This window comes from Eupeodes corollae, chromosome 1, assembly GCF_945859685.1.
Source record: "Eupeodes corollae chromosome 1, idEupCoro1.1, whole genome shotgun sequence".
NCBI lineage: Eukaryota > Metazoa > Arthropoda > Insecta > Diptera > Syrphidae > Eupeodes > Eupeodes corollae.
In genome coordinates, this window is record NC_079147.1 from 110,066,301 (window position 1) to 110,078,987 (window position 12,687).

The 12,687-nt window shown below is 34.1% G+C and overlaps 1 protein-coding gene across 16 annotated transcripts in view; it reads left to right on the top strand.

Moving 5' to 3' along the window:
* The window catches only part of LOC129953701 (protein lap4), a 448,072-nt gene that overhangs the window by 292,296 nt on the left and 143,089 nt on the right, over positions 1–12,687 (top strand). For all 16 annotated transcript variants that reach the window (XM_056067065.1, XM_056067064.1, XM_056067066.1 and 13 more), the window contains 2 exons: positions 1,691–1,801; positions 9,637–9,816. In XM_056067065.1, coding sequence (XP_055923040.1) covers positions 1,691–1,801; positions 9,637–9,816 — 291 coding nt within the window. The remainder of the gene's footprint in view (positions 1–1,690; positions 1,802–9,636; positions 9,817–12,687) is intronic.

Consider the following 12,687-nt stretch of genomic DNA (forward strand, 5'->3'; position numbering starts at 1 on the left):
TAAGCAAGACAAATCGACAGACGGGAAGGGAAGTTGTCAGTGTGGGTCGCATCCCAGCCTCCTTTTTAACTCTATGATGCGACTTTCGAACACTATATTACTCTCTTTTATACTTTAAATAATACAATTTGACTTTAATCAATTTTATTTATCAGAATATCAAATTAAATAAGATATCATTCGTTATCCTTAAAACTTAACTTAGCTTCCTGAAAATATTCAAATTTAATAATAATATTTCTCACAGCTTTATTTTTGTATTCTTAAGATTGTATAATTACTTAAAATTTGTCTTCACCGAGTGTGTGTGTGTGTTGGTTCTTTCTTAAATCTTAAATATATATAATGCGCACAATTTCAAGTAGTTAAAACCTTTAATGTTGTATTTAAATGAAAATCACAGCCAAATGTATAAATTCTTAGAGTTTTTCTTTTTAAATTTTCCTTACAAATTTGTTTGTATGTTTTTTTTTTTTTATTGATACGTGATGCACACTTTAAAAAATAAAAATAAAATTTACATAGCATTCCTTACTGTTATACTTTATCTCTCTTTTGTACCTTCTTCCATTCATAAGCTATATATAAAAAGAGGTCCTTTATTTTTGTTCATTTACCTCGCGGTACTGTGGTTATACATATGTACTTACTCGTAGAAGAAATAAGTTTAAAAAATTTGAAGCTTTTGCTACTGATTTCAGCTTAAAATGTATAAATGGGAAAGTACCTCCCTCCGCACCGCATACAGCTATATGCCATCATCTTCATCCTCAAGCTTAATCACAAGGGAATATTGCTGCTGGCCTGGCACATGGCTCATTTACACTTTATTTGCATTCATTTTCCGATCTACGCATACTTTTATATATTTTCATTCGCATTCATTCACATACTCTTCATCTAAATCTACACACAATCATACAACATCCGCATCCGTTTTCCATGTTTTTTTTTCTGTTTTTTGGCCATGTTGGTCCTAATTTATTATATACAGTTTTCTAGTTGTGATGAGAATACTAGCTGAACTGGTGTTGGTGCATGTATGTTTTTGTGGAAACTCTGTAATCGGATGCAGAGTCCTTTTTTCAGTTGTTGCTGCTGCTGCTCCTGCTGCTTCTGCTATCCTATTGCTTCTGGGGCTTTTGGAATCATCGAATGGATTTGCCTTTATTCATATACAATACATATATATCTAAAACAAATAAAAACACATGTAAATACATAAAAAGACACACAGTCACATCCTTGTATGCATTTTCGCTTTAGATAAATGCGAGGAGTTTTTCTTTGTTCCCATAATAGTCTCTCATGCACCATCACAGTGTTCTTGCAGAAATTTTATCTTTATCTTTGTATCTTTTTTTGGGAAATGGTTTTAATGGTTGTTTTTTTTTGTATTTTTTGGATTTTATTTTCTGTTAATACCGAAATTTCAAAACATATATGTATACGCGTACCTACTTTCATTCGTTGGGTTTGCTTTTGTTATTGTTCTTTTAATGTTAATGTAAATTTTTTTGTAAATATCTTAAATCATAATTCACATTCGACCTACATTTTATATACAAACTCTATAAGCTTAGTTTCTTTTGTTGTATCTCTTTGACAGCAGTAAATTGATTTTTTTAATTTATAGAAAATGTTCCATAATTTATTTTTTGTTTATTTTTTTTTTATTTTAAACCTTTAGGAAGTCATTCTGCCGAAGAATCAAGGTTCCTTAGGTTTTAGCATAATCGGTGGTACAGATCATTCCTGTGTGCCGTTTGGGGCACGAGAACCTGGAGTATTTATTTCTCACGTAAGTAGATTTATTTTTAAATTTAAATTATTGCATCTTACCAATGTTTTTTGAAAAAGAATCAGTGATGAAATTAAGAAGGTTTAAAATAAGATAATTATTTTTTTTATTTTGGGAAAATGAATGGATCAGAACAAATTTTAAGTTTTTTTTGTAGAAAACACTACAATCACAGTTTAACAAATATTAGTGAAAAATTTTACAAATCTTTGTTCGAACGAGTTGTATTCCAATTTTCAGTGCTTAGATCGACAAAAGTACCTATTTTTTTGTCTGGTCACTATGTTTCCTCGATAGTTGCGTGGATTCCAGCACAGATATGGTTACAAATTTAATTCTTTGTGGAATGAAAAACTTTATCCCGAATAGGGTCAAATCTATCAAACCCAAAGAAAACTCATGGTTTGATTCAAGCTGTTAAGAGGTAATTTGGTTGAGAGATGCAAGTTTCCGTTGTTATAAAGCCAAACCGACTGACGGAAACCAGAATAAGTTCAAACAAGTTAGAAAAACCTGTTATTTCATATTCAACGATAGCATCTCCTCAATTTTCAGGAGAGGTGTTCTTCAACGCTAGCAAAACCACTGCGTAAGCTTTTACATCTTTTCTACTCTACAGGTCTCTTTCCGAGCGGATGGAAAATAGCATTTTTTCAGCCTGAACCTAAAAAAGGAAAAGGCGAATCCTCCTCTCCCTCTAACTATCGTCCAATAGCTGGTGTTCCCCAGGGCTCCGTTTTGTCTCCGATCCTCTTAAATGATCTTATGTCTGCCACCTATAATCCATAAACTGTTTCGCAGACGACAGAACCCTCAGCATAATAAGCTCATTAAATTCTGATCTTGACAGCACTGTGCAATGGGGAGTCAGAAACCGTGTAGAATTGAATGCTTCGAAAACTTAATGCAATCTCCTGTCGTTAAAGCATAACACACCCCCGATGCTACTATCTATGAGTGGCACTTGCATCCAGGAAACTAATCAATTGTCAGCTCGCGGTATGTGTATCACAGATCACCTTTTATGGAATGATCATATATTTGATTTTGCCAAAAATTCTGCAAGGTGCTTATAACTTCTTCGACGCACGGTGCAAGAAATTTGTCACCCTTTCCGACCTGGCTGTAGTTTACAAAAGCCTTCATCCGTCCAAAGCTTGAATATAATTTGCATATCTGGGCAGGTTCCAATAAAACAACTTTAAATCTCTTGAATATAATACAAAAAGGTTTCAAAAATGATGGGCGCTAGAACTTCGCCGCAATGTTTCATGCCTTTCGTTGTTTTATCGATATTTTTACAAACAATGCTCTGTCGAATTAGCCAATTGCATTTCACCCCTTACACGTTTCAGCGTTTATACTCGCACTTCCAGGAATGCTCGTCAGTTACCCTTGAGCTCAATTTCGGGTGTACTGTCAAGTATAGAAATTCTTTTTTCTTTTTTTAAAGCTCTAGTTGTGCACTCCTGTACAACGCTGTCCCATGCGCATGGATTCGAAGACTTTTCCAGCCATCTAAGTCGTTGGTATCTATGTTGCTGTACAGCCCGTACAGCTCGGCGTTCCATCTTCTCCTCCACTCGCATTCTATGCATACGGGACCGTAGATAAAGCGAACAATTTTTTTCTTAAAACGACCCGAAGTGCTTTCATCCGCTTTCGTTATAGTCCATGCTTCTGCGCTGTGTAGCAATACGGTGATGATGGGGGTCTTATATATACACTGTGGTAGCTCGAGAGAGGGCTCAATTGCTCAATTGCTTTCTTAGCCTAATTAAAAAGCGGTTAGCAAGAGTTATTCTTCGTTTGATCTCAGCGCTGGTGTCGTTTCCTGCATTCATAGCGGATCCTAGGTAAACGAAGTCCTTGACTACCTCAAAGTTACGTATGTCGATGGTGACGTTTTGACCGATACGTCGGTGTTGTAAGTTCTTCCTTGATGACAGCATGTACTTTGTTTTGCACCTATTAGCCGTTAAATCCATTTTTGCCGCTTCTGCTTCAATACTCTCAAATGCCCCATTGAGATCACGCTGAGTTCCTCCGATTATGTCAATATCATCAGCATATTCTAGTAATTGGACATACCTCTAGTGTGGGAGCTCTGCACTTCGAGGACGTTATTAATTAAGTCGCATGACAGTCTTTTGACACCGAAAGATTCTAGTAAGTTGTATTTGACCTTTATGGATTGAGCAGCACGAATTCTCCATGGTCATTCTGGTCTTAAAACACATTGATAAGGATCCATCAAGTTGATGACGATGGGCTTTAGACGTTTAAATATTAAGACAGATAAGATTTTATAAGCGATGTTAAGTAGAACAATTCCTCTATAAGTGATGTGGTTTAGAGGGTCTCCTATTTTTAGTTCTGGCAAACAATGCTAAGGTTCCATTCATCGGGCATGCATTCATCGGGCATGCTTTCTTCCGAAGTTTATACATGCTCCTAAGCAAATTATCTCCCGCTACTTTGAAGAGCTTTTCATCAAAGCTATCGGCTTTGTTAGCTTCACCTTCAGCTAAGATATGGCAATCTTTACTTCGTCTAAGTCGGGAAGACGGGATTGCTGGCTAACGTTGTCTATTTTAAAGAGATTATCTTCCCTGAAAGCGGAATTCGGTTCGTCGTCGGCGTTATAAAGTTTGCAGAAGTGGTCCATCAATTTCCTTAGCATTGACTGCAGGTCCACTATGTTGTTTTCACTTTCGTCTTTCCTGTTTTTGGTTCGGTGGATTTCGTTTTTTCGAACTTCATTCTTGCTTTTAAACCTCTCAACATCTTCAACCGCACGCTTTTCATGCTCTCTCTTCTTCCTCCTGAGAAGTCGGTGTTCTTCTCTTCTCTTTTGCTCATAGAGATAGTGAGCAGCTCTCGTTCATCTATGCAGCGAAAAGTTCGGACATCCATGATACTGAAAACGTGGCTAGTGTCGATCACAATACGGTCAATCGGGACAACGGTAGATTGATCTAAATTCCTTTGTGGGTGTCGCCAAATTCAGCCTTGATGCGCATGGACATTAGCCGCTCGTTGATGATCCTATAGCTCTAGACTTGTTGCCTAAGTCCGGTTACAACTACAATGCAACTTCCACGTATGCGTTGTTGGTTTTCTCTGTAACAGTCAATATAGTAGAGTTTTCGATCGTTTTGCTGGGCCCATCTCATCGCATTTCCTAGATGACGGTAATGTCTGCTTATAAGGCATCTGCTAGTTTTTCAGCTGCATGTGGTCTCTTAAGGGATCTAACATTCTGGAGTTCGTTGTGCTTACATCATTTACCAGGATTGTCAACATTCAATCCACCCGTATCCAAGGCTTTATGGTACTGGCAACTGGTTATTCTTTACGTGGTCAGAAAGTCACCCTGACTCACGACTTTCGACCTGAAGAATCAGGTCCTTGGTATAAACTCCAAGGGCGAGAGCCGGCATAACCGCTCTTTATAGACACCAGCGTTGATTTCATCTTGCGAATTCCTCCGCTGCTGTTTATGGTCAATAAAGTATAGTTTTTGAATACTTTAAAATTTAACCAATGTTTGTTTGCAAAGATTCGAATTCATTATACATTTTATACATATTTTATCAAAACTAATTGCTTCTACAATTATGACAGTAGTTTTAGATTGGTAAAATATTACACACAAAAATATGTCTTTATGAACAAATGAATACAATTTTGTATTAAAATTTAATAAAATGGCGAACCCGTGCCAGGAACTCCCCAACTACAGATTATTTAAAAGTAGTTATTTGTCTAAAGCTTTCAGTACATATGTAGTTTCAGTTTTTCTTGCCTTTAATAAGACCTATTTTTAATTTTTGACCAATAATAATATAATTTGTCTTTAATTGCCAATTTCACAATTCAGTTTCAATCAATTTCAACGTATTTCTAGATGTCTATAAAAATATAAATTTTATTAGGTACATATATAAATGTAAGGGCATATGTTGCACGATAAAGCATATCAATTGCTTAAAAAACATTTTAAATAGATCCTTTAAAAGTATAATTTCTTCCCGGAAGCAGATGTTCAAATTATGAATTCATTAGAAAAATGAAACACAGATGGAAATTTAAATCTATACAAAGTCGGCATTCAAGAGTAAAAGTATATGTATCCGAATCTTTTTGTTTTTGTCTATATACATTTTATTTTCTAAGAATTTGATTTTTTGAATATGAACAATTTAAAATTCAAAGAAAAAACATTTTATTCGAAGAATTTAATTTGTTTGATCGGAACTTGTTATGTGTTTATGCTTATACAAGCTCTGTGAACCTTAAAACTATAAAGAAAACAATTTAAAGTGGCTATTGATACTAAATTTAATGTTTCTTTTATGAGAAATGCATAAAACTGGACAATAAATAATTTGTATGCTTTCTTTGTTGCGATATATTGTTAAAATTTAATATTCTTAAATTATTAAATTTGACATTTAGTAAAGAAAGAAATAAAAACTCTGGACACAAAATGTATGACAAGTTCATGTGGGGCCATTTAGGCCCAGAATTGTTTGCTTTAAATAAAAAAAAGTTCCGATTTGTCGAATTGAAAATTTTCACATTTCTGGACGTTTTAAGGTCCCTAGAAAAAGCTTCGGTACTGTAATTTTGACCGCCCGTACATCCGTACGTTTAGGAAGTTTTTTTCTCATAACCAGTGGAGATAACGACTTTGAATAAATTTTGTTACACAGATAATAATGAAGAAAAAAATCTAACAAAAATTGAGTGGGTGTTTTTTTACCATAGCAATTCAAAAAAAAGTGAACATTTTAGGTAACCTAAAATATCCCACGAACCAATACACGTGTTTTTTTTGGAAAATCTATCAATAGGATAGAAGGATTTAACACGAATAACAATATCAATATCCGCAGTATGGATACTACCGATAAAAGTTAAAGTAGAATTTAACTACTGATGGGTTTTTGACATTTATACGAGTCTCGAATGGTCAATGGATCTTGTGTAATTTCGTTCTCAAATGTTGGTTAGATTGATATTGCATTTGTATCTCGATGACTGTGTTCGTTGAGTTGTTGTGTATTTGAAATCATGTGTTATCCATTGGGAAACAAATCAATCTGTTACTGTTGATATTATTTAGTTTTGTTAATTAAAATGGACTAACTGGGCTTATTTTGCAAGAGAAAACAATAGAAAAGATAATTAAGGTTTGCTATGTTTCCACCAAAGGTTTATTTTAGTTTAGATTAAATTAATCTTTTTGGTGTTTCCATCGCACAAGAAGATTTAAAAATGATTAAGTTTGACAGTTCTTCAATAGCATGCAAAAAAAGTCGGTTATCATATCACCATAATTATTATCATAGCTCCTATAGTGACAGCCGTTTCATCGTTGTTTTCGAAGAAGTAAGGTCCAGTCACACATCCGGACCAAAGAGCGAACTAAACATTGACTTATTGTGAATGTAATAACCTGTCTTCAAATACAGCAGAGATATTTTCAGTGGTAGGAGCAATGGTAGGATGCACACACCTTACCTTACAATATCTGTAACCAATTCAGTCTCTTCAAATTTCTTCACATTTTTGCCAATTGCTTGCGTAGTCAAACGATTGTGTAAACCATAATCTATTTTTAAAGCACGATATGTGGTTGTGGCAGAATCACCATTTTAGGTTTTAATAAGCGATAGTTAAGCGATCCATTTTCGTAAATGTCTGGCATTAAACTGAACTCGAATTCCAGCCCTATTCTTTTGAAACCGCGAAATATATACCTAGACCGCCATATACAAGGCGGATCTAGACTTTTAATCAGGGGGGGGGCTCTCTACACATGAAAGCATTCCAAGATTCCAACAGTTTTCTAAATATGTCATATTTAAGAGCAAAACACAATAGTTTAGAGGATTTTTGTTGGTTTCACGCAGAAATGGAAGACATTTTTAAACGTAGCTTTTTTACAAAAAAGAAAATATTCATTTTTATTAATGTGAAAAACAAAACAAAAATTCAAAAACCCAGAAAATGAGAAAGAAGTACATTTTTCGGACTTAGTTTTTAGGTGTTTTTTATTACTATCGCTATTAGTCTGCTTACTCGTAGATTGGAGCTGGTGCTAGAAAATATTTTGATCTGAAAGGAGTCAACAAAACTTAAAAATTGTGGAGATAAAAATGTTAGTCAATGAGTTTAACAAAAGTGCCAATTTTTGCTGTTTTTGGGACATTTATATTCTTGAAATTCGTGTTGAAATCTGAGTTCTAGAACATCTAAAGCAAATTCACTTCAAAGTATATTTCTTTAATTTGTTCAGATCTTTAAAGTTTTATTCAACAGAAAATCAATTTTGAAAGAAATATAATGCACGACTAGGTTGCTAGAACTTGCAAACTAGGTTACAAATATTTCCTAAATAAATGTTAGGCTGTAGGGCACGCAAGATCTCTTAGTCAAAGTTGCTTCTTAAAAACCTCAATATTTGCTCTTTTTATTAGAAACAAATTATATGAAAAAATGTAACGAATGTAACAAACATTTAAGTTGTTTTTCACAGAAAACCAGTTTTTGGTGAATGTCGTTAAATTACTAACAAATCTTTACATGAAATCTTTACTTATACAACTTAAGTGTAGGTATGAGCCTTATGGCTCATATGACCCCCCTGGATCATCCATTGGTCAAAATTGTATGAAATTGTTTAATGTTTTTGTAATAGGGCTGTCCTCTTATTCTTAATTGGTATTGTCTCCCCTATACCATCTATTAAAGCTTTAATTCGCCTCGGCATGATTTGAATAAGGTTTTTTACGATCTTGTCGTCCTAATTATGGCACTCCTCAATCTGACCAGATCTCTGCCCACTTAGTGTCTCGGGAAAAGCTTATCATTTTTTCAGCAGGTACCAAAAAAGTTTGGGATCATGGCAGGCCAAGCCATCAAAACAATTTCTATTTTTTCCAAGTAGTTCCTGATGCACTTTTAGCAACGTGAGGTCTCGCATTATCTTTAATCAGCAAGAAATGTTTACTCATAAATAGTGCGAAACTAACCCATTTTCTTCGAAATGTTGTAGATGTAACAATTGGAGTTCCACTTTGCATAACTCAATTATTCCGTGCGCGGAAATTCCTGCCCACAGCATTACGTGACCTACCCAAAAATTTTTCCGCCGGTCAACTGTTGTCGAATTGCATCTTTCACCTGATCTTCCCCACGCTCTCTTACGTCCATCTGGTGAGCGTAGACAATACCTGGACTTATCAGTGAAGAGAACTATACCCTAGTCGGCCTCGTTCAATCTTGGTAAAGGCGAGCAAATTCCATTCGCTCGTGCTGTATCGTGAGTCTTGGTGTACGACCAGATCAATCTCAAATAAATACCGCCCCACCTTTTAAATTTAAACATTTAAAGTGATCCCTTTCACTGATTAAAGTCTGTGAGAGAATTCAACCGCTGTTTGGTGACGATCTCGAAGGCGTTGACACCTAATATTTTTGCAAAAATGAAGCGGTATTTTATCGAAATAATAACAACACTTGATATAGTATGATTGGGCCATTTTTTGTAACTCATTGCATATACAATTATGTTTTTGAAAACTGAATTATAGCAAAATTCTTAGGTTTAATAAAAATATCCTTCTCATTATGATATTTCAAACGGAAAACCTTCAAAAAGACCATTCAATCAAAGGTTGCCGTATCCCAAACCTTTCTTAAATTTTTTGACAAACTTATTAATCCTTAAAATTTATACCTAACTTAAATGTATCTACTAACTTAATAAATCATAAATATTTACCAAACTATATCATAAAATATCATTTGTTTGAACCTTGCAGATTGTACCAGAAGGTATTGCAGCAAAATGTGGCAAACTTCGAATGGGTGATAGGATTTTAAAGGTCAATGGTGTTGATGTTGCCCGGGCCACACATCAAGAGGCGGTCATGGAATTACTCCAACCTGGTGATGAAATCTCACTTTTTATTCAACATGACCCATTACCAGTTGGATTCCAGGTAAATAAAAATGTATATCAATTATTTCATACAAAAATTTACATTTTTTTTATAGATAATTATTAATAAATTAACTGTAGATATATTTCGAAAATGCATATTTTCACTAGATTGCATGTCCTTCCTTAGTACTAATTAAATTAATATAAATTTAAAAATATCAAGAACTGCTAGCATCTTGTATCTTAGTCATTTTAATTAAATATGCTTAATCAAAATTATAAATACCCTCTTTTAATTTTTGCTTCTAATAATCGCAAGCACTGCCAAGTTAATTATGTACCAACTGAGGTAAGACAAAAGATACATTAAATTTCATACATCATTAAAAGAATTAAAAACAAAACACACACACCGACACAAACACAAACACAAACAAAAAACTTCAATTGAAATGAAACCTTACGTGTCCTACTACACTTGTCTTTATTTCTTGAAGAATTGAATAAGCTCATAAGATACTTTTTACATCTTAATTCTTTCTTTCTTATTTCCTCAAGTACCTAACATAACATTTTCAAGACCTTAAGTGTAGAAAATATTTTATTTTTTCTTATATTTTAAAACATAATTATTTGTGGTTATGGTAAAAAATAAAATGAAAGTAGAATAAACCAGGAAAAAGTGGTGAACTTTTATCAAGAGCTCTCAAAGCATCTTGGTGGTAGACTTCTTGAGAATATTTTCTATGAGCTTGACAAAAAATAAAAAAACAAAAAAACTAAAACTAAGTACCTACCTACTTTAGTTATATTACTTTTGAATTATTCTTTCTGGGTACTTTGAGACTTTGGTTTAGGTACAGGAAAATTTTGTAAAGATCTAAAGCCTTGTGAAAATATGTAGCTAAGCTATATACCGACTGAATAGAAGGTAATTGCCTTTCCTTGCCTCGTTTTCGTACCATCATCCAATGCATATATATATTTATGCATAGTATAGGTGCAGCGAAAGTAAAAGTTTTCAAGGTTGGTTTCCCATGAAATTAGTTTAAGTGTTGCCACAAGGATTCTCGTTTTACTTAAATTCAAGAACTTACTTCCAAAAAAGAAAAAATGTTTAAAAAAAATTAATATTTAAAGTTTCATGTTTAAGTAGTTTTATTGATTTTTTGATTCGTTTGAAGCACCACTGAGTTGCACGTAATATTGAAAATTTGTAATTATGTTTTCGAAAAAGGATTAGTCTTAAAGTTAATAGGGAGGAAGAGATTGTTAAGCGTGCGTTTGTATTTGTCTAATCAAAACTATTTAAACGTTGTTTTTCCTACAAAAGTTTAAGAACTTTAAAACTCAAATTAAAAACGTTTTTTGGGATATAATTTGTAAAATAAATTAAATTAAAAATTGAATTGATAAAGAATTTTGCTTGTTCAAGCTTTGATTTTTGTAGTGAGCTAGAGTCTAAGACAACTTAATTATAATTAGATACAAACGCATGTTTTTCAGCACATTTGTAAGCCCTTTTTTTTATTCTAGTTTTATGAAAAAACTAAAATCTATTCTAAATACTAACATTTTTGTTTAATCACACAAAATATTTCAAAAACAACTAATTTTTTATTTTTCGGTCAATTAAAAAATGTAATAGTTGTATTAATTTGGACGCTTTTAAAGTTGATAATCCTAATAACTTAGTGCTTATAAATTTTTAAATAGAAAAGAGGAAGTTAAAAAGAAATATCGAACAAATTTATCAACTTTTCCAAAATTTTAGTAATAAATTATTTGAATATTAAAATTTTTTAAAATATTAGTAAGCAAACTAATATTAAAACTAAGTTTACAACAACTTCTACCGAAATAGAAAGTCGTTGACGACAAAAAAAATTAGAAAGCTTTTGACCGATTCTTTAATCGGTATCTGTTATATCTGTTAAAAAATTTGGATTTTAAAAAATTTGAAATTAATGTCCCTTGAAAATTGGAACTGCATCGTTATAGCTAAACTTTTTAGGTGGCGCAACAGTCCGTAGAGAACTTGGGCCTAGTGACTTACAACTCTCAACCATTCCTGTGTGCGAGTAATTGCAGGGATTTAGGGGACCTGCAGCTTATATGCCAAATCCGAACGGCTAATTTGAGAAAACACTTTTTCATGACAAGAATTACTCTTGTAGAATTTGTCAATTCCTCGCAAGAGGCAGTACCTGTGAATATAACTTTAGGCCGGGATTGAACCCAACACCTCTCGCATGACAGTCCAACGCACTAACCATCATGCCACGGGTGTTCTTCTTCTTCGTTTCCGGCTGCTAGTAGCAGCACTTTAACTCTTCCTGGAGCATATTGCGGCAACCAGTTCCTTCCATCTCTCTCTATTTCTAGCACAATACCTCAGCTGGGACCATGTCTCCAAGTGCTTTGCTATTGATTCCTCAATATGTGGCCAATCCAGTGCCACTTTCTCTGCGCGATGTCAACATCCACTTTTGTTTGCCCAGTCCTGAGCCACAGTTCATCGTTAGATATGCTTTGTGGCCACCGGATGTTCAGGATGTAACGTAGACAGCGGTTGACAGAAGTTTGCAACCTTCTCGACATGTCAGCAGAGCACTTCCACGTTTCGCAGGCATATAGCACCACGGATTTTACGTTGGACTCAAACAACTCTAACTTGGTACAGAGCGTTATTTTCCTGGAGTTCCACACTTTAGAAAGTATTCCGAATGCACTACGGGCTTTATTTATTCTATTGGTGACATCCAGATCCGTTCCACCATCGAGTGCCAAAAAGCTTCCCAGATAGTTGAACTGGGTGACCTCTTCTACTAGTTAATGTGAGACAAGTGGCTTGTCTCACATTAACTCAGTCTTACTGGCATTAATAATTAAGCCAGCCAGCTCCCCATTTTGTTGAAGAGAGTGGCGC